Below are 24854 nucleotides of genomic sequence, written 5' to 3' on the forward strand. Positions count from 1 at the left end.
TTTATCCTACTTTTTGTGTGTTTCAGGATCTCAAGACGAAGAAGAAGATTGGTACGGGGTATGAAGCTGGTGGCTTATATTACTTTGATTTGGCACCTTATCCTGTGGCTCTTCAGTCTTCTCTATCTCCATTCCAGTGGCACTGTCGTCTTGGTCACCCGTCACTTCAAGTTTTGCAGCATCAAGTTCCTAGTCTTAGTAATTTGAAATTCTTGTCATGTGAAGTTTGTCAACTTAGTAAGCACCATCACGTGTCTTTCAAGTCTAGGGTTAATAATCGTGTCTCTAGTCCTTTTCATTTGGTTCATTTAGATGTATGGGGTCCAATAAAGCATTCTTCAATCAATAAATTTCATTATTTTGTGACATTTGTGGATGATTATTCTGGCCTGACTTGGTTGTTTCTTATGAAAGATCGTTCTGAGTTATTTTTTATTTTTCAAAAATTTCGAAAAGAAATCAAAACTCAGTTTGGCTGCACAATTCGTATTTTACGTTTTGATAATGCTAAGGAATATTCTTCACCCCCCTTTGATACATATCTTAGTGATAAAGGAATTATTTATCAAAATTCATGTGTTTATACTCCTCAACAAAATGGAGTTGCAGAACGTAAGAATCGACACCTCTTAGAAGTAACCCGTGCTCTTTTGTTTCATATGCGCATGCCTAAACGGTTTTGGGGTGATACTATTCTTACTGCCTGTCATCTTATTAACCGTATGTCGTCATTTGTATTAGATGGCAAATCTCCACACTCTATTTTATTTCCTGATTCTAATTTGTTTTCTCTTACTCTTAGAGTTTTTGGATGTGTATGTTATGTCCACAATCTTGGTCATGGTTTTGATAAACTTGACCCACATGTCATAAAGTGTGTATTTCTTGGATACTCTCGTTCTCATAAAGGTTATCGCTGTTATAGTTCTGTTTCTCAACGGTACTTTATTAGCGCGGATGTGACCTTTTGTGAGTCCGTCCCATATTTTTCACATAGCAATTCAATTCTTGATATTACTCCTGAGTCGCCTCTTCCTGCGGTTCCACTTCCTTTACTTCCTCTTCAACCTAGATCTCCTTTGCCTACCCTGTTACAAGTGTACACTCAAAGACCAAAGCTATCTGCTGTCGTGCTTCCTCCATCGTCTTCAGAGTCTTTGGATCCAACACAGTCCACTGTGTCTGATTCCTTGCCTATCGCACTTCGTAAAGGTACTCGCTCGTGTGTCACTACTCATCCCATTGCTCATTATGTTTCTTATAATTCCTTATCGCCATCCTTCTCATGTTTTTCCTCTCAATTGTCTACTACATTTGTTTCTAAAACTGTGTAGGATGATTTGTCTGATTCGGGCTGGAGGAAAGTAATGCAAGATGAAATGGATGCTTTGCATCAGAATGGCCCGTGGAATCTTGTTCCATTACCTCCAGGTGTCAAACCGGTTGGTTGTTGCTGGGTATACACCGTGAAGTATCTTCCAAATGGGTCCGTTGAGCATTTAAAAGTTCGTCTTGTTGCCAAAGGTTATACCCAGACTTATGGTATTGACTATAATGAGACGTTTGCCCCTGTTGCTAAGATTTCTTCTATTCATATTTTGATTTCTCTTGCTGCTAATAGACATTGGCCTCTGTTTCAGTTAGACGTTAAAAATGTTTTTTTGCATGGTGACTTAGCAGAAGAGGTTTATATGGAGCAACCACCTGGGTTTGTTGCTCAGGGGGAGTATCTTCAAACTGTTTGTCGCCTTAAAGAAGCCCTATATGGATTGAAACAATCTCCACGGGCTTGGTTTGGAAAATTCTCTGAGGCGGCATTAAAATTTGGTCTTAACAGATGTCAGACCAACCATTCGGTATTTCACCAGCGCACTAAAGCTGGCTTCATCTTTCTTGTGGTATATGTAGATGATATTGTGATTACAGGAGATGATTCTAAAGGCATTGCTAAGTTGAAGTTGTTTCTACAATATCGATTCCACACTAAAGACTTGGGTAAACTTAGGTATTTCTTGGGTATTGAAGTTGCTGTCAGTGTTTCGCACCCGCCTACGGCACACCCACCCACTGGGTCATCACACAAACAAATTCGACTGATTTTATGTAAGAATTGTTATTTGGCCCAATAAATACAAAACTGATACTTCACCGACGACATACAAATACAAAAATAATACTTCATCGACTTCACTTGACAGAGTAGGTCATTTAAAATCAAAATATAAGATGCCTTCCAAAACAAAAACTATCCAAAAATAGATGAACAAAAATAACTATTATAGAAAGTAACAACTGAAAATTTAACAAAACAAGAAATTTGTAAGAAATATTCAACAAAACAAAAACTCTCAAAGAAGAAAACACGAATAAATCAATAAAATAAAATTAGATTCTAGTTAATTTTCAAAAACTTTAAATGAAATTTCTACTCTAGATTTTGTAAAAATCAATTTCTTATAGAAGCATTCCAACATATTCAAGAGATATGCAAACTCAGTATGTGAAAACAAAAAAAAATATGAAAAGAGATTGTTTTTCTATTACTCTAAGTAGTGGGGAAAAAGAAAAGAAAGAAAAAGAGATAAAAAGAATTGTGTATGAGTTGGGATTTTATGATAGCAAGGTTTGAATCGTTCTTAAGTTTGAAAGATTTTAGAATAGTCAAATATGAAAAGAATTGTATTTAAGTTAAAATTTTAGAATAGTCCCATCAAATTTTTATGTAAGTCGGGACACTATCGTAGTCGATTATATCATTTTACAAAAAGAGATTGATGTCAAACCTAAAGAATTTTAATGACATTAGCTGCACTCGAATCTATTGTATGACGAAATTCTCAAAGGAATATTCATTTCATTCAACTAAATAGTTGTAACAGTGTTACACTTCATGTCATACCACTGGTAATTAAACTGGCCTTCTTTCCTGTGTACTTGCACAATGTTGTATAGAAATTTATTTATTAATTCTGAGAATATGTAACAACAAAGATATAAAATATTTTTAAAAAATATTTTTTATTTTTATTTTTTAGTATTTAGTTGTCGTAAAATATTTATAAAGAAAAAAAAAACTATTAAAATTTAATAAAAATAATTCATCAATTTTCGAGAAGTTATTTTATACGTTCTATTCGATTGACTCGATTTCAATTTTTACATACACCTTTATAAAACATCAATATATATATATATTATATCAAAACAAACCGAGCCAACTGTGATTTGTGGAAAACCTCGAGTCAGTAGTCACTAGACCCTGTGTCCATTGATGGAATTAAGATTTTCTTTGTGCTAGTGAAAAACAATCACAAATGGTCAACGGACCCACCCATTGGCTGAGTCAGAGTGTAAGAGCATTTCGTATTAGAGCGTTTCTTTGTAAGCGGGATCGAGCCTCCATTTCCTAACATGTAACCCCAGTCATATAGAGTTGGGGCTTGCTCTTGCAAAGCTTTTTTGAAATCATATTACTAAGGTTCTTGCTCTTCTTCATATTCCTATTGTGAGGATTGCTTGTATTGATCTGTGCTGCTTTTGTTTATGTTTGCAAGGGTAAAAATATATATATACATAGAGTAGGGGCTGGAGTCCAAGTGAATTCGGCCAGAACGAAAGGACACACAATTGTCTGACTTAATATGTAATCCTAAGAGTAGGTTATAGACTATAGAGTACAGACTTGTTCGGCCAGAAGTACGAAAGGACACACAATTTGGTGATGATTAGTAATGAGCTAAGAGTGTTTGTTAATTTGTTCTTGACAAGGACCCTGATCTCACATGGGCTTGTCTCATCACTTAAGTCACTATAATTCAGAAGTAACCCCATGTGGTGGGCTTTTAATAAGTAACACTCAATGTCAACATGGGAGTATTATCTAGTGTAGAGATTACTTAATTTAATTAAGTTAATTTGATGGTTCCAATCATCAATCAATAGTTCTGGTATATAATCTAAACTTCTAAGTAACCCAACACGTTTTTCCAATTATGTTTATATATAATTAAAAAAATAATAATGCTCTTAGGAGGTTCTTCTCACGAGAAAATTACTAGCTCGCTTATTTTTATTTTATTTTTAAATAACTGGTTTGATTTTTTACACATTTTAAAAAAATTGTTTTATCTAATGATTAAAGAAGAAAAGCTCATGACTCTTCGTATGAAAAGGTCCTCTTAGGAGCCTTACGCTTTGAAAAAAAAAATGTAAAAGTGAATTTTGATTTTGATTTTGATTTTTTTTTTCTTTTCAAAATGTGGGTTTTGTTGCCTTTCTCTTTTTGTAATGAAGTTAACTTTAAACTTCCCTTTATATATATGTGTATCAAAAAAGGTTCTAAGTTTTTTGTTTTTTTACATGGATCTCTTATTTAGTTATCCACTCGTTTAAATTAAATATAACAAACATGTGTTATATATTTTTCACTAATTTAGTTTTGGGTAAAGTACACTAACACCCCTAAAATTTGGTATAAGGACAATCGGGTGAAAGTTACTTATTTTTGGGACAATGACACTACCTTGAAAAAATTCCATCCAAATAAGGCCTTAAATCATATAAAAAGACAAAATTATCCCTTAATATTAAATTCAGATTTATTACAAAATATCATTACATGTCAAAATGACACAATTACTCCTCAAAATTTAGTACCTAATCTTCTAACCATTGAACTACACACCATATACTGTCTACCCCTCTCTCTCTCTCTCTCTGTGCGAATCTTTCATTTCTTTTCCTTTTCGTATCACCATCTCTACCTGAAACCTTAGTCACCATGATCATTTTAAAACCCTAGTTCTGGAGGTTGATTTCGTGATCTCATCAAGACCAACCAGTATCTTTGTTCTGCTTTGATCTCCACACATCTCAGGTTCTCTCAACACACTTTTCCCTTTATATTAATCTATTCTTTTTTTCCTAAATTATATTAATCTATTCGTGTGTATATATATATCTATATATCGATATATATATCTTTATTCTGCTTCCATTGAAACCTTGATCTTTCTTGAAATCTTTTTGTTAATTTACAAAAAAACACTATGGGGTTTTTTTTTTACAAAAATTTTGTTCCTAATTTGTTTACTAAAATGGTGTTTCCTTTACAAAAAAAATATTGTAAAGAAAATATGGTGTTTTCTTTATGCGGTTTTGGTTTTCTTTATTTTCTTTACTAAAATCGGATTTTCTAAATATGGGTTTTTTTCTGTAAAGAAATCTTTGTTCTTGTTTCTATATATGGGATTTTTTTTTTTTAACGAAATCTTTGTTCCTGTTTTCTAAATATTTTTTTTTTTTTGGGTAAATAAATCTTTGTTCATATTTCTTTATGCGGTTTAAAAGTTATGTAATTTTTGGTGCAATGCATTATTCTCCAATTTATTAATCTATTTCAGGATGTGTATATATATATATATAGTCTATACTCTTCATCTGTTTAAGGGGGTCAATGTTGGTACGCATAAATTTTATTCTCCAATTTATTAACCTGTTTTCCAATTTATTAACCTATTATATATATATATATATATATATATATATATATATATATATATATACATCTGTCTCAGAAGGGTAGTTTTGTCCAATTTATTAATTTGTAAAGTTAAAAAGGTCAACTAAATAGTCAAAGGGCAATTTGATCAATTTTTCATAGCAGTTGAGTTCAAGGGGTGTCTTTGTCTACTTTTCAATCTTTAAGGGGTGTCATTATCCCAAAAATAAATAACTTTTATCTGAGTGTCCTTATGTCAAACCTCAGGGGGTGTTAGTGTACTTTACCCTTTAGTTTTTTTCAGAGAAAAATTGGAGAGAAAATTGAAGATGAGGGAAAGTAGAGAATAGTGGTGGATTGCTTTAGAAGAGAGTAAAGAAATGAGCTAATGAGGGAATGGCAAGAGAGGAAAATGTAAAGAGAAACATAAATGATAGAGAGAGAGAGTATTCTGTATTTTTCTTGAGCAAGAATATATATATAAAGGAAAATGATTTTTGTATCGACTATTTGTATGAATTGTTAGACTAATTGTTTATAATTTGTCATTTATGTAACAAATAAAGCAATATGATCATCCACTTACTTATATTTAGATAAATAACTAATAAAAATTCACTATAAGTGTTCGGTGTGAATATCACTATTCTAAAATAGACTTAGTGTTGTAGTCCCGAGCAAAAATATAAAATTGGTGTTTGTTAAAACAAAAAATATATATACATATTAGGGGTTAAGTGCAAAAAATCCCCTGATATATAGGGTTTGTGCATAAATAGTCCTTACTTTTTGAAAATGTGCATTTCAGTCCATAAAATTCAAAAAAGGTGCAAATAAGCCCCTGACCACATTTTGGTCAAGATTGACATAAAATAAATTTTAAAACCCTATTTTGCCCTTGGGTTAAGTGCAAGAAAAACCCATCTACTATCAACATAGTGCAAAACAGTCCCTGTATGGTATAAACCCCCCCCCCCCCCCCATACTATTAATTTGGTACAATTACCCCCCGTTCACATAAAAAGACATTAATACACTCTCTAATATAAATGAAATAATATTTAAAAAAAAATAGGCAATGTCAAAAATTCATGCTAAACAAATATAGAATATAACCACCACCAATTTTCATCTAACCAGACCGACCTAAAAATTTCAAAAAATTTGATTAATTTAAGACCATTAACTTTTATTTTTGATTTTTTTTTTCCACATAAATTTTATACTAATAGTTACAAAATTCAATATTATCCAATTAGACAATGTAAAAAATTCATGCTAAACAAATATAGAATATAACCACTACCAATTTTCATCTAACCAGACAGAGCCTAAAAATTTTAAAAATTTCGATTAATTTAAGACCATTAACTTTTATTTTTTGATTTTTTTTTCCACATAAATTTTATACTAATAGTTACAAAATTCAATGTTATCCAATTAAGATCATTAACCTTAAAATAAATATATTTAAGATATTCAATAAGTAATGACAAAACTGTACAAAATTAATTGCTAATGAATTCTGAACTAAATTAAAGATATATTAAAAATAAAAAACTTTATTCCTCTTTATTATTACAGTAAAATGGATTTTTTTTTTTTTTAACCCATTGTAAAGTTAAACTAACTGATAATTTTTCAACAAATAATGCATTTGGTTTATACAGTAATTATGATAAATTTCAAGGATGATAACTATTCTTTATTTTTGGAAATTTCAATCACTGTAATTTCAAAATTGGATGCATTTGCTCACTTTATGGACTGAAATGCACATTTTCAAAAAGTAGGGACTATTTCTACATAAACCCTATATATCAGGGGTTTTTTTGCATTTAACCCAGAAATTTATATTAGAGATGGTATTAATGTCTTTTTGATAGTATAGAGGAGTATTATATCACACAGGGATTATTTTGCACTGTATCGATAATAGAGGGTTTGTTTTTTTCACTTAACCCTACATATTTGTATGTATGTATGTGAAGTTGTCACTGGACTAATGGGCCATTAGCCCGGAAATATTCGACCCTTTATGAAATTGGGGTTCCTCGTAACTTTTGGTACTAAACAATTGGGTCAAATCTAGCAATCTTAACTCTTGATAGACTTGAGCCAATGGCGCCAAGTGTTCATATAAAGGCCTGCTTCGTTCACTTTTTTCTTTTTAGAATAAATTTATATTTTAAGATTTCAGAAGAAAAAAAATTGTCCAGAAAATTATTTTGTTGACAAATTTCTAAAATTTTATATTTGAAAACAAAGTTTTTGAAAAAGACCTAAGTTCAAGGAACATATATTCTCAGAAAATTATTGATTCAAACTCTTTAAAGGAAGAGAGACATGTCATTATCCATCATTAATTAAGAATTTTCGTTAGACACTGTGATCAGAATAGAGAAAAATTCGATGGTCTAGTATATCAGTACTCATTATTTATTATTTGGTTTTGGCTTCACATGAACATTTTAGTTATGGTACCTAATGAAAAATTATTCTTATGGTCACCTGATCAAAACGAGTAATGTTTTTGGTTGCGCGTGGATTCTAAAGGCCAAAAACACAATTTGGCTGTTATTATTTGGTCGACCTTAAATAGTAACCTAACTATTTTCTCGAAGTTAGGAGGTTGAAGTAGCCATTCTATGATATATGCGTGTGGAACTCCAAGTTGGAGTAGGATTTTTTCAATAAAAGGGCACATATACCTACTAGATAGAATTCTTGTTTTGGCTCTTGTTGTGTCACCAAGAATAGCATTGAAACAATGGTCCAGAATAGCTTGTGGTCTGTCTTAACACATCGAGCAATTATTTGTTGTATGGTGAGACGATGGTTGTCAGTGGCGGGTATCCGTTGCGATTGCAGTACGATATAACGGACTCGGGTTAATATGAATGTAAACCGATCGATTCGTAAAGACGTGTAATGATGTCGGATCCTTGAAAAAAAGTTACAAACCAACCAGAAAACAATAAGTGTGACTGTGTAATATATTTTTTATGTTTATTTTTTGGTGGGATCAAACCATCTTCAAAGAAAAAAGAAAAAAATTGTAAAAAACTTTAACATTTGACATATCATTCACAACTTGGCCAATCAATGAAACTATATTTTAATTTGAATCCAATGTAATAATTTGAATATATATTGAAAATTTAATTCGATAACTATTAACTATCTAAATTTCATTTTGTGTTAGCTAAAAAGTCATATGTTTTACTTTTTAAAATTTTTTTTTATAATAATCTCATGTAACATAATATAATACAGTATATAACAGGATATAAACATATTTACAATTATCATTTTTTTCCTTCCGGGCTGTTTTTTTTTTTTTTCAACTTGTTAGTGTTTTCTTCCGTTAACGAAGAGTCGAAAATCTAACTTATTTGACTTCTCCACTTATGTCTCTTTTTTAATTATTGTTTACCAATCTCTTTTAATATTATGTTTTAACAAAAATTATATTCCTAATGCTTCAAATTATTGAATTACATATTCAATTAATAACAAGTCAAATATAAATGTATTCATAGACAACCCGATAGATTATCGGATCGAATCAATAAATAATCTCATATTTGAACAATTCGAATCAATAAATAATCTCATCATAATCGAATCAGACAGACATATATTGTATGCTATCATATAGGCGGATGTTCAAAGGAAAACAATTGGACACAGATTTAACTTCATTAAACATATGTTGCATGTTTTGGTTAGGCGGGTATTGAAAAAGAGAGATGAGAAACCAAACTAACATTTATTATTCTTTTATACAACTTTAATCTTATATTTTACATATATTGCATGTTCTGGTTAGGATGCTACTACAACGTTACAAAAAAAAAAAAAAAAGGTTCAGGAAGAAATGGTTGTGAGTCACTTTTTTTGCAATTTGTAAATATTTAATAACTAATCGTACATATAAATTTGCAAATATTTATGAATAAGGTGGATCACAATTTAATACACAAATAAAAAATTAATCAGACCATAAATTTTCGGATCATAAAATAATTTTTGGTATAAGTAATTACCTAACCAGAAAAAATTCCACATGAGGTTGACCAAGTTTACTTTAAACAACTTTCTAATGGGTGCTTTGGGACTAAAAAATTGTTTAATCAAATCTAGAATTTCTTGGAAACAAAGAGACCTAATCTTTTATAAGCCATCTCTTAGTGCCAACAAGACCCCACAATGACAATTAAAAAGAAGTAGAAAGAAATTCTTTCAAAAAGAATTTGAAAGACTAATGGCAAAAGTCTATCGTCTTATCATTGTAAAGGTCGGGATTTCAAATTCTTTTAGGTATGTTTGATTATATGAAATTGAAATTTTAAAATTATAATTAGTAAAATTCTAAAAAAATTAGTTCAATTTTTTTAATTATTTTTTTCAAATTTTTCAAATTTTTAATTTCATACCGCCAAACACATCTTAGATCATTCTTAGTAATTTTTTTAACAACTTTTTTAATTATTTTTCTCAAATTTTATAAATTTTAACTTCAAAACTTCAATTCCATACAGTCGAACACATCCTTAAATCATTCTTAGTAATTTTTTTTAATACTTATTTGGTGTATATGATTGTGGAACTATATATGTCTCTGTTGAATTATAAAACATTCTAAAAAGTATAACACTATACAAATTTTTTTTTAATGATAACGATAATGAGAGTTTGACAAAAAAAATAATAATAATAATAAATAAATAATAATGGGAAGTTTTAGAAGTAATTAATTAATTAATTTTAATGTTTTGTTGTGTTTGTCTGGCATGTGATCAACCCAAGTGTGAGCGGAGTCCATGTGAATTCACACTTGCCTCACGTTTGTCAGTCCAATAACGTGGAAATCGTGGACATGTCTTCTCCCAACTTTCATAGTAATTACTCAATGTCTGGTCCTTGCTACTATCATTTTCCATTCAATTTCGGGGATATAACTTTCTTAGTTAGTTCAGGGTCTGCCATTCTCTTCTATTTATATTCTTCTCGCTTCCAAATCAGGCACCTAAAAGATATATATTTTTTAGAGAGAGAGAGTGTGTGTTTTAGAGAGAGAAAATTGAAAGGGAGGAATGGAGAAAGCTATAAACAGACAGAGAGTTCTGCTGGAACACCTTCGACCCACTTCTTCTTTTTCTCATCAAACCCGTGAATCTTCCCTCTCTGTAAGTCCCTCTACTTGTATCTATCTATCTATTCATCAACCCATAGATTGCTATGTTAATGATGTTCACTTAGCATATTAATTGTCAATCCTATAGACTTTCTGATGGATTAATTGGATTGTGTTATGGCCAAATAATGATTGTTTTCTAATGGGGTTTTCTTAGCTATGTTTGATTTTTCTGATTTATGTCGAAATTCTCATTATATATATCTATATGTGTGTGTGTTGAATGATTAAAATATTATGTTATCTTTTGGCTACTTGTACTTCTCTACTTTGTTTTAGTTTTTATATGTGTGTAAATTCTAGATGAACTATAGATACAAATTATGCTTATGTTTATTATGGGAATCAAGGTTTTACTGGTACAATGATATAATGGATGGCATTAATTATGAATTTTTTATTTCTAATTTGCTTGTAAATTTATTTTCTATACCAATAGTATCTTTTAGCTTTGTATATGGTGAATTTATCGCTCAACCAACTGGTTGGGGGATGTTGATTTTCCCATTTGAAGCCAGTGTGAGGACCCGGAACCTATAGGGGAAAAAAATTGTTGACGACCAGAAGCTGGTGAAGATACACACAGTGCAATCTTCCCCCATTTTTCATCTTCAAAAAGTTTTAATTGTTGTACTCCAAGAAGCCAAAGGGGTCCATTTTGAATTCAGGAATAGGATGTGCACTAATTTCTTGCTAATTTGAATTCACGGAGTTGTACTATATTTATCTCTATGAGGTGTTTTTCGGAATAACATAACTAAATTGAATTCATTCAGTTGTTTGCATACAAAAAATAGAATGTGATATGTTAGAATTTGTCGTTTTTGAAAGGGAAAAAAAACTGTGGTATATTAGATTTTTTTTGTAAGCAACAATATGATCTATCATATGTAAATTGTTAATATAAAAATCTCTATAGATGTACTCCACTGAATTCTTAAGTTATTGTTACCAAGTTGTTACCAAATCCAAGTTCCAGGATTTGCCTAAACCGTCACTCTGCACTACAAAGGCTTCATTCAGAAACTAATACGGTTTCAACTGGTTTACCAAACTGTAATGATATTCGTTTCTTTGTGTTGATTAAGACTCTTGGTTCGGATCTCATTCTCTAACATCAATTATTTTATTATTTTTACTTTTTTATTTTTATCAGGCTTCAATTTGTTTGGCTGGGGATAGTGCTGCTTATAATCGGACAGCTGCTTTTGGAGATGATGTTGTCATTGTGGCGTAAGATAATTTCATTTGCAACATATGGACATCCAATCACACTGTCCTTTCCAAAAATCTCTGTATTTGATTTATTTGACTTTTTTCTGAATACTTTTTTGCATAACTCCTGTTTAACAGTGCATATCGGACTGCCATTTGCAAATCTAAACGTGGGGGTTTCAAGGACACCCTTCCTGATGATCTACTTGCTCCTGTTTTGAAGGTTAGATGCCCTGACTTATACTCTTGCTAAGATGAGTATGTGATTTTTGTTGATGAGCCGAAAAGAGTTTCTCAGAGTTTAATTGGGTTCGAAAATTAGAAGTGTAGTGTTGGGGTTTTATCATTTTATGCACTTGTACCTTTCTCATGTGATTATTTGTCACTGTAGGCATTGATAGAGAAAACAAATGTGAGCCCAAGTGAGGTGGGGGATATAGTAGTTGGTACAGTTTTGGCACCAGGTTCGCAAAGAGCAACTGAATGCAGAATGGCAGCATTCTATGCTGGTTTTCCTGGTACTTTAATGTTGTGTTCTCCGACCCTTTCTATTTCTGCATGGTGCATGCATCCATGAAAATTCTTATAGGCCTTTGTAATCCACATAGAAATGATTGATTCAATTGCATTTGCATAGTATATGAAGCCTTGCACACTAACTGGTCTTTAAACTGGACCAACCACTGATTTGATATTACAATTTTTAAAACAAAAAAGTGAAAAACAAATATGTTTAAAAAATTGATTTATTCAAAAAATGAAAAACAATTTGACATAATTTTGTTACATGCTGTGTCTAAAAAGCCCCTTCTAGTTTTGTAATTTTTGTTTATGGATGTATGATTTATCTGTTTTGTCCAGAAACGGTGCCCATCAGAACCGTCAACAGGCAATGTTCATCTGGCCTCCAGGCAGTTGCTGATGTAGTTGCCTCCATAAAAGCTGGATTTTATGATATAGGTAAGACTTGAGAGTAAAACCAGTGAATACATTTATTATATGTGATTACTTCATCTTTGTCTTCGATTTTCATTATTTGAATACAGGCATTGGGGCCGGAATAGAGTGCATGACATTAGATCAGATTGGCAGGTCTCTCAAACCCAACCCAAGAGTATGTTTGATCTCTGATTTTATTGTAAATCTGTTTGGTTAAGGAAAAAAAAAAAGGTTTCTTCAACCGGATATTATGTTGTTAACAGGTGGAGAGTTTTGTACAAGCTCGAGATTGTCTTCTTCCTATGGGGATTACTTCTGAAAATGTTGCACAACGCTATGGTGTGACAAGGCAAGAGCAAGACCAGGCTGCTGTGAGTTCCAGATATCTATTTATGTAATTTTATTTCCCGACGCAGAATTTTCCTAGGAAAATTTTAACCCCTCAGATTTGTATCTATAGGTTATATCTCATCAGCGTGCTGCTGCAGCAACTGCATCTGGAAAATTCAAAGATGAAATTGTCCCAGTTTATACAAAGGTTGATTGAAGCTGAATTCTTTCATTTAAAAGATTTCTTTAATTTTTCCTTAATAGTTTCTAACTCATGAACATTTCTCAAAGATTGTGGACCCAAAAACTGGAGAGGAGAAGCCTGTTACTATTTCTGTGGATGATGGCATTAGGCCAAATACAACTATGGCAGCTCTGGCGAAGTTGAAGCCTGCATTCAAAAAGGACGGGACCACCACTGCCGGTATGCAATAATGGCATACTTCAAAATTAATTGTTTTAGAGAACATTACTTGATACCATGCATTTAATTTTTTAGCTGAGTAATTCCTGGTTGATTTTCTAGGGAATGCTAGTCAGGTGAGTGATGGTGCTGGTGCAGTCCTCCTCATGAAGAGAAGTCTGGCTATGCGGAAGGGACTTCCAATCCTTGGTGTGTTCAGGTATGTTATTTCCTCAAAAGGGATATATGACCTGAATTTAGAATTAATAAAATAATATGTGGCTCTTGACACCCACTCATACAATATTACTTGTTTTGAAGTAATCAAACCATGAATTAAATGGATTGGGCTGGTTAAAGGATTTCATGAACTATAATTAATCTAGTCCTTGTTGTGTGTAAATGCGTTTCTTTTTCTTTTTTTTTTAGCTCAATTATATATTCTATGTCATTATATATTGCTTGGCTTGAATTCATCTGGTGTTCTGTTTGAATCGTCAAAAAGTATTCAAATGAAAAGGAAGAAAAAGAAAAAGAAAAGCACAAAGAACTAGTCTCCATTTACCAGTTTTAGTTAAAGAAACTTGCAGGAACATGTCAAATTCAAGGTCATTTCCGAGTTTGAACATCTGCTAGGAATTTTCCCCTGTTGCCTTTAATCCCTGGAGTTCTTTCCGGTACAGTTATATTATCCTGAAACCTCCATTGCTGTTACATCACGAACTGCGACCTTCATTTTATTAGACGTTCCACATTTCAAAAATAAGATTTGGACTTTCTTCCATAATATCTTGGTCTCCAATTTTGTCAATCTAGGTCAATGTCTTTCTAATGATTTGGAGTCTTCGACTTGGAGGTGATCTACTGCACCACCACAGAATTTCCATGGTATAACATCAGTTTCAGTATTGACTTCACTAGGGATGCTTTCAGTGGAACGGTTGTAAAATCTGTTGAAGCAGGATCAAAGAACTGAGTGTGGTGGCTGGAGTAGCAATTTAAAAATCCAAACAATATACTCTGCTTAGACACAAAAAATTGGCAGTCTTCCTTGTATCGAAGTATTTGTTGAAAGAAAATTCATTCTGGAGATGTCAGTGGCAGCTCTCAACTTCAATTGATACTTATGTTGGCTTCACAATATCAGCTGTGGTTTCTTTTACAGAAAACTGTTTCCCGTGTAGAGAAATATGTTGGAGCTATTGCCAAGCATTAGCATAAGTGGTACCTCTCCGCATGTCAAAAAGGAGGTTGAGGGTTCAAGTCCTGATTGGGATAGAGTGGGTGTCTGAGTGTGTCTTACATATTAAAAAAGAATAATGTTGGAGTTTTATCTTATGTAATAGTTTAAGTGTTTAACAGAAAACAGTAACGTGTTTTGGGCTGATGCAAGATAATTTTGTGAAAACCTTTAAAAAAAAGAACCGAATCTCATAATTAAGTAAAAACTGCTTGGAACTAAAGGCACACAATAGAACTGAAGAACACTTTCTTTGTGAATAATTTGTTCCTATGTCAACATTCTGAATGCTCAAAATGCTCGGATGCGAGCCTTACTTGCGGTATCTCTTCAGGATGCCTTTACATCGCAAAGGATCAACCTCCTTGATCAACAATTAAAAAAATAATGGGCAATTTTATATAGAGCTTGTAATGCTGCATCAATTGGAAAGGGAAATGCAATGCCTACCATCTCAAATAAACAATTCAGTAGGTAAACTTAGGAATCGAAGGGTTAAAAAAGGTAAGGTAAATTAAGGATATACTGCCACAGGGATGGTGATAGGAAAAGCGCAGAGTGAATTACGGAACTTCTTTTGATAATATTATATAAAAGTTTTTACGTCATTTCAGAGGCCTGAATGATTATTAAGAGAAAAATTGAACTTGCTTAAATTTTCTTGAGAAAGGAAGATATCCACATTTTTAATAGTTTTAAATTTGATTTGGTGGTGTTTAGAATGCCAATTTGTGCTACTCGTGCAGGAGTTTTGCTGCTGTTGGGGTGGATCCAGCTGTTATGGGTATTGGTCCAGCTGTTGCAATTCCAGCTGCGGTGAAGGCCGCTAGTCTGGAGCTTGATGATATTGACTTGTTTGAAATAAATGAGGTACTTTGTTAATTTCGTGACTATAACTTTTATGTTATAGTAAAACATAAGAAATGTGCGGTATACAATGTTTTCTTTGTGCAGGCATTTGCATCCCAATTTGTATATAGCTGTAAAAAACTGGAGCTTGATCCAGAAAAAGTCAATGTTAATGGAGGTGCAATGGCTCTTGGGCATCCTTTGGGCGCTACAGGTATGTTTAATTACATCTTGTAGAGATATGAGAGCTTGTGGTTTGAAAAGCACTTGTAGAACTATTTATGTTTCCACATTCCACCAAAACTCAGGCAACTTTTATGTGTATCTGCATGTTGACACTTGTAACTATACAAGTATGTTTCCATTGTATGTTCACCTTTTACAATTTCGTTGTACATTAATGTTTGTTATCCTTGGGCAAGCAATTACGTGATACCTAACGCTTGAATCTCGTTCTTCCACCTCTTACTTGCATATGCTGACTCTGTCTGAATCATGTAGATAGACTCTACTTCATCCTATGTCAAGAGTTTGGAATTACACCTAATAGCATTGATTCCTCTTCCAAGACAAAAAAATAGATTTGAATAGAAAAATGATTTGTACAAGTTGCAAAAGGTGAGTCTCACATTTTTGAGGAGTATCACAGGCTATTCTATGGTTGATAATGATTCACTAGTTTACCAGAATCTCATCGACATATCTTATTCTCAAGGTCCACGAAACTAATCTAGGCTTGGGTTCAGCACCTTTATAGCTGATTTGACTGCATTTACTTGCTTGATATGTAACGACACACATAAAAATCCAGCATAAGATTAATTATTAGTTCATGGGTAGACAGTTGCTCTAACTTTAGCTATAAAACATATAAATTTCATATGCCTAACCCTGCACCTAATTTTATTTGGGCTGGAGCTGTTTGCATTCATGAATGAAACTTGAACCAATTTTGGATGAAGCCAAGAACAAATGGCCCATGCTTGATTCGATGTAATAAGTTTGATGTTCTTCATTTGTTCAGATGTTGAGCAGATGTAGGCTCTTGTTATTTTAAGATTGTAAATTTGGGGCGTACACATTCATAAATGTCATTGCCAATGTTCTTTGAATTGTTTAGTTTTCATCCCACCCAACAAAATAAATAAATAAACTAATCAAGTTAGAAAAGCAATGTCGGGTTTTTAAATATTTCCAGATAAATTTCTGAAAACATGACAACTCCGAAATGAGACAGAATTCTGTCTTCTATTAAGTCAGGTGTCATTTAGTTGATGTAATGTCGATCTTTTGAAGATTATTCTCATCTGGAAACTTTTCTTGTGTCATTTAGTTATACACTTGAGAGCAGAGTGAAAAGAAAATTCTTGAGTTAGAACCACCTGTTATCTGCCTGTTTCAGGTGCCCGATGTGTTGCAACTTTACTGCATGAGATGAAGCGCCGTGGCAAGGACTGTCGTTTTGGTGTGATTTCCATGTGCATAGGTACATCTCTCTCTCTCTCTACACAAAAGTATTGCCATCTTTTCTTTTTAGTGACATGTTCAAAATTGAACATTAACGCGCATCTACTTCTGCAGGCTCAGGCATGGGGGCTGCAGCTGTTTTTGAAAGAGGGGACTCTGTTGATGACCTGTGTAACGCTCGAATGGTCAGAAGTAACAATCTTTTATCAAAGGATTGCCAATAAAAACACATTCTTGTGATGGATATAATCAATCCCTTTGCTTCCGGCCTTGGAATTAATGTAGCTCTCTTCAAGATTGGTACATTTTCAACATTTCAACCGAAGTTCGAGTAAACAGCAATAATTCTGCAGTTACCCTATGCATTTTGTTGTAATGTTTGTATACTGTTATTTTTCATAATGAAATCAATATGTGTCGTGTGTCATCTCAAAATGTGTTTATTTTAAACAGGTATAATATGCAAGAATGCATCAGAAACAGGTTAATTGGAAAAGTATGTAATAATGAAGCTCTCTCTTTTCTTTTCTTTTTCCCTCTTTTTTATTGAAAAGAAGAATATTTCCTTTTCTTTTTTTATTTTCTTCAAAAGAAGGTTAAGCCCTCACAAATGTTTCTATTAATATCATATGTACGGAGGGATAGAGTAAACACAGACATTTTATCATCATAGCAAACAATTCAAATGTGAGTTAAATTTCATGGTTAGTAAATTAACCTGTAGATCAAAGCCAATAACAAATCCTATTATCATTAAACTTCATGGCTTTAGTTTCATTGAAAGGAAAATTGACCAAACTCTATATCGATAACTTAACAAAGCTTAGAATCACCATTGATGACTTGACGTGGTTGCAAAGATCAAGAGACTTTTATGCCCTAATTACCATAACCCACAACAAGAACATCCTTTCTAGAGAACTTATCACCAACCTATAGTCACAAGAATGCACGACTTCACCTCCAAAACTCGTCCATTCATTCAATCTCTCGCACCACATCCTCTGCATTCTCACCCATGGCCACGACAAGCCAATGAGTGGAACTACCGGCAGTAACGTGCTTGACAAACCACAGGCGACAAGCCTCATCGGTCTCAGCTGGCTGACTGCATTCACTGCACTGTGGGTTGGCCTCAATGAGGGCTGCATATGATCCTACTATATTGGCACTCCCCGAAGCAATCAGGGAATGGGAGGCTAAGGCAAATTTATGTGTTGCGTGCGTATAAAGGAGTAGAAGCCCCCAACACACACACACACACACACACAGAGGATGGCATATTCTACTTATCCATCTAGTGAGGCCAAATTCAGAGGCAGTGACACGAGATACACCCTGTTTAATGAATGCATTCAGCCAAGAAAATATGGGTTGTATTGTCCCACTAGTAACATAACAACTGCTTGGATGGCAGCATATGGTGAGTGCTTCACATATTGCAATGACCCTAAATTATACTTTGAACCTATATAGACAAAAAGTAATCAGAGACTACCAAGTCCATGATCACCATCGTCCTGATATAATGAATACTTCTTCTATCGATCCAATCATTTCCTTCTCCAAATTTTCACTACTGCCATTGCATGGAACCAAGCACTACAAGAGAAGTGAGAAGAGACACCAAAACATATGTAGATAATTGGGGAATTCTAATGTTCTCCTTCAGAAAAGAGAATGAGAAAGCCAAGGCACTTGCCTCAGTTCTTTTCCTCCCACAATCTGTGTTATCAATAAATGAGCAACCACAACACTTCAAACACAACACACACACAAGGAGGAGGAGGGATGATCCATCTTAGAATACCACTCCAAAGCCATGAAAAGATTCATTCATAAAGGACTATGCCAATGTTCTCAAGCAACAACTAGCACATTATTTAAATTTTATTCTCAAAGCCATAAATACAACTGCATGATTGTGCTGCAAAGACAAACACCACCTCTTTCACCCACTTAGGGGAGGGAGGGAGAGAGGTGCAAATAACATGAGTTCAACAATGACTATTAGACATCAAATCTGAATAGAAATTCATATAGTTCTGAAGTTAAGACTCTTAAGACTGCCATCTAATCCCAGTTCTAGGTGACAAATCCACTTTTCTTGTATTCTCTGTACCCTTTTCCAGGAATGAAGTAGCCCTCGCACAACAGACAAGAAACCCCCATTCAAATGAACTGATCTACATCCGTACCTTTCTCTGTTCACCCTTCGCTGGTTGAGCTAATGGATTTCGGCATCAGGGCTCCCAACTCACATAAAGAGTCCTGGCTGTTAAAGGGCAGTCTGCATAACGCTGTGAAATACCAAGAAGGTCAGATAAAGGCAATCTGAATAAGAGTTCCTCAAGTAAAACCAAATTTATGTCCAAGGACACTAAAATACCAGGAAGTGCTGACAATCTTACGACTCGTCTTCATCTGACCTAGAACGTGTCAACCGCCGACGCCTTCTTGGGATTGGAGACACATCTTCGCCCATGTCACTTAATATATTCAAGTCGAGGTCATCATCATCTTCATCGTCGTCGTCATCGTCTTGTAGACCCAACAGATTTTCACCCCATAGAAACCTGCGTCCAGATAAAGCTCCTGTTGAGCGTCGGTGTCTTGTCCAAGCTCTTGACCTGCTTCCCCTTCGCTCAGCGGCAGAATCCATAGAGCCAATCATCTGAAACAAGAAAAAAGTAGTCCACCATGGCCCATTAGCTTCACCTGAACCTCTTTCTCTTTCACCAGGTGGTCTATCTCCATTTTCAATAACATAGTCCCCAAGCACAACGGCACCTGGCATTGCTGACCGAATGGCACTGACAAGATCACCATATTCTCTCTGATGCTCAAGGCGTCGCCAACTTCGTAGTCTCGATTGGTCAATGTCAGCAGGTCGGGCCGTTGGGTGAGCTCTCCTAGCGTGCCGACACAATTCCCTGTAGTTACCAGAGAATGAACATGATTCGCGAGAACAGCTTCGGGGCTTCAAGTTGAGGTACTTTCTGGCCTCTTCTACAATTTCATAGCCCAAAACAGTTCCACGGCACAAGGGGCACCTCAAACTCAATCTAGAGTCTGGCAAACTCTCCCCATTGTTCTCTTCAAGTTCAAGCCTTCCCAGTGAAGACTCAGAATTCCGAGTTTCAAACATGCCTTCTTGCATTTCCAAACGCCTATCTGCATCATCGATTCCACTTTCACCAGTTCCTCCAGGCAAACCAACAGATGCTACAGTGTGGTTCTCCCTTAGATTGTGATCTCCATTAGCTTCAATCAAAGCACTTGTAGTTCTCAAACCCAAACTACCACTATCAGAAATATCAATAGAACTCTGTTGATTTGAAGGTAATAAATTAGGTGTCAACAGACTGTTCCTGTTATCAGCTCTGAGTTTTTTAAATCGGTCCAGACAATTTGAATGCCGGTAGCTTGTGTCACAAATGTAAGATCTGCAACCCTTTGCATGTGAACTGCATTTGAGGAGAACAGCATTATGCGGGTGGTCCATGCATATGGGGCATGAAGCTTCATCCCATTCCTTGTGGAGAGCATGGATATCCGAACCATTTGAAATGCTTCTTTTTCTACTAGCCATCTACGTGCACTGTAGTATGTTACTCAAAACATTAAATGATCAGTACACCAGCTCTTGACTTATATTGTGCAAAGCAAATGAAACAAATGGCATGGACCATTTGAAATGCTGCGTTTTCTATTGTTTAAAATGGCATGGATTTCAAATGGGATTGTATTTAAAGGAATTTAAAATGATTAAAAAAAAAAAAAAAGAAGGTATTTTTAAATACCATTAAAAAATGGTCGGGATTCTATCAGATCTTGAAATAACTTAAGTATCCTTAGCAGTTGAGTCTTTTTAAAAAATACCATGAAAAAATGGTCAGATCTCATGGTATCTGGAAATAAATAAAGTATCCTTAGAAGTTTACTCAACTCTACCCCTATTCTAATATTCTGAATTGCGGTTTGTTGAAAACACATTAATGAGATTTCATTTCCTTTATTTTTGAAATCCAAATTCCCAAAAGAATTTGATTCCAACACATTGTTGAGGCTAAACTCCAAGAAATAATTTTGTTCAAAAAATAAAGAGCAGATTTAGAGAGCACTTCTTTCTCTTCTAAGCCCTAACATTCCAAACTCAGAAGAAATTCCTTATCAGTAACACAGCACTAGCAACACCGTATGGTTAGAAAGATTATTATAGGGCATGTAAAGGGTATCTATAGTGTTTCCAAATTGTAGAAAGCTAATTCAATGTAGAATTTATGGCTCAAGATTAATATATACCAGAACACATAGGGAAGAAAAGGAAATCTACTCAACATTCCACATGACTTAACCAGAAAAAAAATTTCCCTTTTGAAACTCAGTGAAATTATTTTCTATCTTAAAATCAAATAAAATTTAATTAAAAGACTATACAAACTCAAACTCTTAGAAAATAAATAAAAAAATATAAAAGCCTAGTCAACCTCCAAACTTGATCCTTCTCTACCCTTTTTGTCCTCTATGCTTCCCCAAAGTATTGAAGACCTCCTTCTGACAAATAATCATTATCATCCACTCAAAGATTAATAATGATCATGTGAGCCCTTATCACCATGAAGCAAAGGAAAAAATTCCTTACCACAAAAGGAGCCAATTTAACATCTATCACTTCTTAGAATTACTGCTAAATAAAAAAATTTAACACTGAATTCTATTTGTTAAGGAGAAAAGACAAAAGATAAAAAAGAAAAAAACTTTTGCAATCATACAAACTATTGTTGTCAGAAATTGTTGCAAAGTAAAACACTGGTAACAAAATTTCTAGATGTAAAAAGGATTTGTTAAGTTAGCTTAAGTAATTCAATTATCAATATGCATACAATAAAAAGTAACCCATATATGATATAGGTATGCCTTAAAAGTTAAGTGCCCCACATATCCATATCAGAACCTTGCCAACTCCCTCTGCATTCAGATTTTAATTACTAAAATTCAGGTTTTGCCCTAACTTTTCAGATTTAAATTACAACATTTCTTGAATCTATATTGATAAATTAATCATAACGTTCTTGACGCCAAATCACCACAACCACTTTTCCTTCCCCAAAATAGGTAAGTGGAAAGCACTACTAGTGCATGTGCTTCTGAATCCACCTGAGTGGTGAAGGCAGTCATATGCTTCCATTAACAGAACTTATATAAGCAAATAACCACAAAACAGATCCACCTAAAGTTTTAATCCCGTAAGAAACTAAGTAGAATGTGGCCAGAAAATAATTTTCCCCAAAAAAAAAAAAAAAAATTCACTATTTGTATTTGGACCCAACTTTTAGAAATTCCCTTACATTTTTTATTTTTATAATGTTCCACAAATAACAACCATCCATCTGTGTCACCTACTCTTTCTTCATTTTCCAACAACTTCATTGTCCAACCTCATCACGTAATATAAAAAACAAGCTTGCCATAGCATACTATTAATCAAAGCAATCTGCACCTCATATCACACAAATCTGGAACATTACATGTTTACATCTCAATTCCAAGGTATCAAATTTAATAATATATATATTCCTAATATATATATTCTGTTGTTTAAAACCTAATGAGATAGAGAGCTGCATTTAAAGTTAAGTCCTTCACGCCCTTCTATAAGAGATAGCAAATCAACCATGATCTTGAAACTAACTTGCCACTATCACAAACAGCAAACCCCAAAGGTTTACTTTACATAATACATATCACCTAACCATTCCTCTGCCCATCGCAGTTCATCACCCAAGTAGAATTCATAACAACTATGATCCATGTACTAAATGAACATAAATGTAAACCACGAACATTTAAAAGAAAAAACAGGTGAACTGCCAAATTACTCAGTTGTGATATAGAAATGAAGTCATAAAAATTGGGATTAATCTTCAAACAGAGCAGATCAGATAATGTTGATGCATAATTCATAGGGTCGAAATAAAAAATATGGAATCAACAAAATATCATTCACTTCATGAATACTCACCAAGTGAAGGCAGTGAAAATATTTTCCTACTGGAAGCTCTGATTCTTTATGACACTGATAAGAGTTAACACATGATATTTGTAGTATACTGGAAAGCAAGCCTTCACGCAATGCTCCAGAGCATCTATAGATAATTCAGTAATGCACAGTCCTACGGATCTTCAAGAAATACATCCTTGAAAAAATAACTATGGACCGTACTTGGCCTCAATCACCAATGAGTCCTAAAACCTGCAGTTATACCGCAGAACAGAAGTGATGATCATCTGCACAATATCTCAAATCTATATTTACAAATTGAAAAAGAGGGTACAACATATATTTTATTAAAAAATAGTCAATTTTATCTCGATGAGACCCAAAACCTGCAGTTCTATCCGCAGAATACAAGTGATGGTCATGTTCAAACTGCAAACCATCTCAATCTAGAACTTAACAAGAGCATGAGAAAAACGTTGTAGCTCTAATTCGATAAAGTATAACACTATAACCATAAACAAATCTAAATTAAATTTCATGTAATTGAACCAAAAAACCTCCAACTAAAAATATATGCATGGAGAAAAACAAATTAAACATTGATCATCATCCCCTGATAAAAATCACAAATGGGGGATCAAAGGGTACAGGATCTCCAAAATATAAACCCCAAAATTTTTTAAACCTAACGCAAAATCCAGTACTAATCGGCAATAAATCCACCTGATCTTTAATAATGGTAAAAATAGGGATAGAGTGAGTAAAATGCTTTACAAACTGCCATATAGTCATCCTTGTCTATTAGATTGTAATGATTATATATATATATATATATATATATATATATATATATATATAATCAGAGATCAAATTATAAAAAAGTATAAAACACACACCATGTCAAGATGATTATTCACGCTCCTTAATTTGATATCTGATCATATTTATATTTGAGAAAAACGGAAACTGATACATGACTAAATTGAAGTGGGTTTTTTGAGATTCAACTTATTTTTCATTTCAAATGCACATTCAATTTCAGAAAATAAATTCTGAAAGCAAAACATGGCATCCTAAAAAAAATATCATACCAGTTTTGAACTCAAACCCTAACCCACCTAGAGACACTGAAAAGATCGTTCCTTTATTTTGGATTAAAGGAATATATGCATATAACATAGATATGTGCGTCAACATCCACAACAATTGAATCAAAAAAATATGAAATTAGATCGGAGGCAACAAAAATTAATCAAAACCCTAGATGAAAATTAAGACATGAAAGTGGGGAATTACAATAGCTTTGGAAGAATTTGAGTTCGTCACGCTTTGTCCCTACGAGATTAAGAATTCTCTGAAAATATCAAACTATATATATTGAATAATTACTGAAACTTTTGACGAAATTTAGAGACGGATACAAGGAAATCGGGTTGAAAAATTAGGGGGTGGGACTCGTTTTATTTATAACCGACGACCAATAAAAATAAATTAAGAAAATGAAAAAAATTAAAATAGGGGAGAGAGTTTTTGGACAATTGGGGTGCAGTCGTTTGTACTGTGTTTGGAAAGCAAGCGAAAAGAAAAGGAAATGGAAAGTGGAAGGGTGGGAGGAAGAAAGAAACCATGAAACATTTTTTTTATTATTATTGTTTTTTGCCCTTTTCGTGGACGGTGGTGTTAGAATGTTTGTAAGATTCATAATTT

General features: G+C 33.5%; 2 protein-coding genes across 2 annotated transcripts; one reads left to right on the forward strand and one right to left on the reverse strand.

Annotated features, from left to right (window-relative positions):
• Positions 1-10393: 10393 nt before the first annotated feature.
• Positions 10394-17672, forward strand: LOC132306729 (3-ketoacyl CoA thiolase 1, peroxisomal-like). Its single transcript, XM_059804255.1, has 14 exons — positions 10394-10692; positions 11857-11933; positions 12054-12138; positions 12307-12433; positions 12777-12875; positions 12962-13029; positions 13118-13225; positions 13315-13392; positions 13476-13608; positions 13711-13807; positions 15574-15697; positions 15782-15890; positions 17079-17162; positions 17258-17672. The coding sequence occupies exons 1-14, from the start codon at positions 10600-10602 to the stop codon at positions 17365-17367; spliced, it is 1392 nt and encodes a 463-aa protein (XP_059660238.1). The 5' UTR covers positions 10394-10599; the 3' UTR covers positions 17368-17672.
• Positions 17673-19006: 1334 nt separating this feature from the next.
• LOC132306730 (uncharacterized) lies at positions 19007-24771 on the reverse strand. Its single transcript, XM_059804257.1, has 4 exons — positions 24444-24771; positions 23169-23399; positions 19533-20744; positions 19007-19443 (listed from the first exon to the last, which is right to left on the reverse strand). Exon 3 carries the CDS (start codon positions 20733-20735, stop codon positions 19551-19553), a length of 1185 nt encoding a protein of 394 aa, XP_059660240.1. The 5' UTR covers positions 20736-20744; positions 23169-23399; positions 24444-24771; the 3' UTR covers positions 19007-19443; positions 19533-19550.
• Between the last annotated feature and the right edge of the window lie 83 nt (positions 24772-24854).

Source organism: Cornus florida, unplaced genomic scaffold (genome assembly GCF_030987335.1).
Source record: "Cornus florida cultivar Cherokee Brave unplaced genomic scaffold, ASM3098733v1 CherokeeBrave_3.0.0_Hap2_Chr05, whole genome shotgun sequence".
NCBI lineage: Eukaryota > Viridiplantae > Streptophyta > Magnoliopsida > Cornales > Cornaceae > Cornus > Cornus florida.

Bases quoted from the DNA above. Each gene is read 5' to 3' on its own strand.
- LOC132306730 (XM_059804257.1), bottom strand. From the start codon at position 20,735: ATGGCTAGTAGAAAAAGAAGCATTTCAAATGGTTCGGATATCCATGCT.
- LOC132306729 (XM_059804255.1), top strand. From the start codon at position 10,600: ATGGAGAAAGCTATAAACAGACAGAGAGTTCTGCTGGAACACCTTCGA. The intron at 15,698-15,781 runs GTACTTTGTTAA...TTCTTTGTGCAG, and splicing joins ACTTGTTTGAAATAAATGAG to GCATTTGCATCCCAATTTGT. The intron at 15,891-17,078 runs GTATGTTTAATT...TGCCTGTTTCAG, and splicing joins GCATCCTTTGGGCGCTACAG to GTGCCCGATGTGTTGCAACT.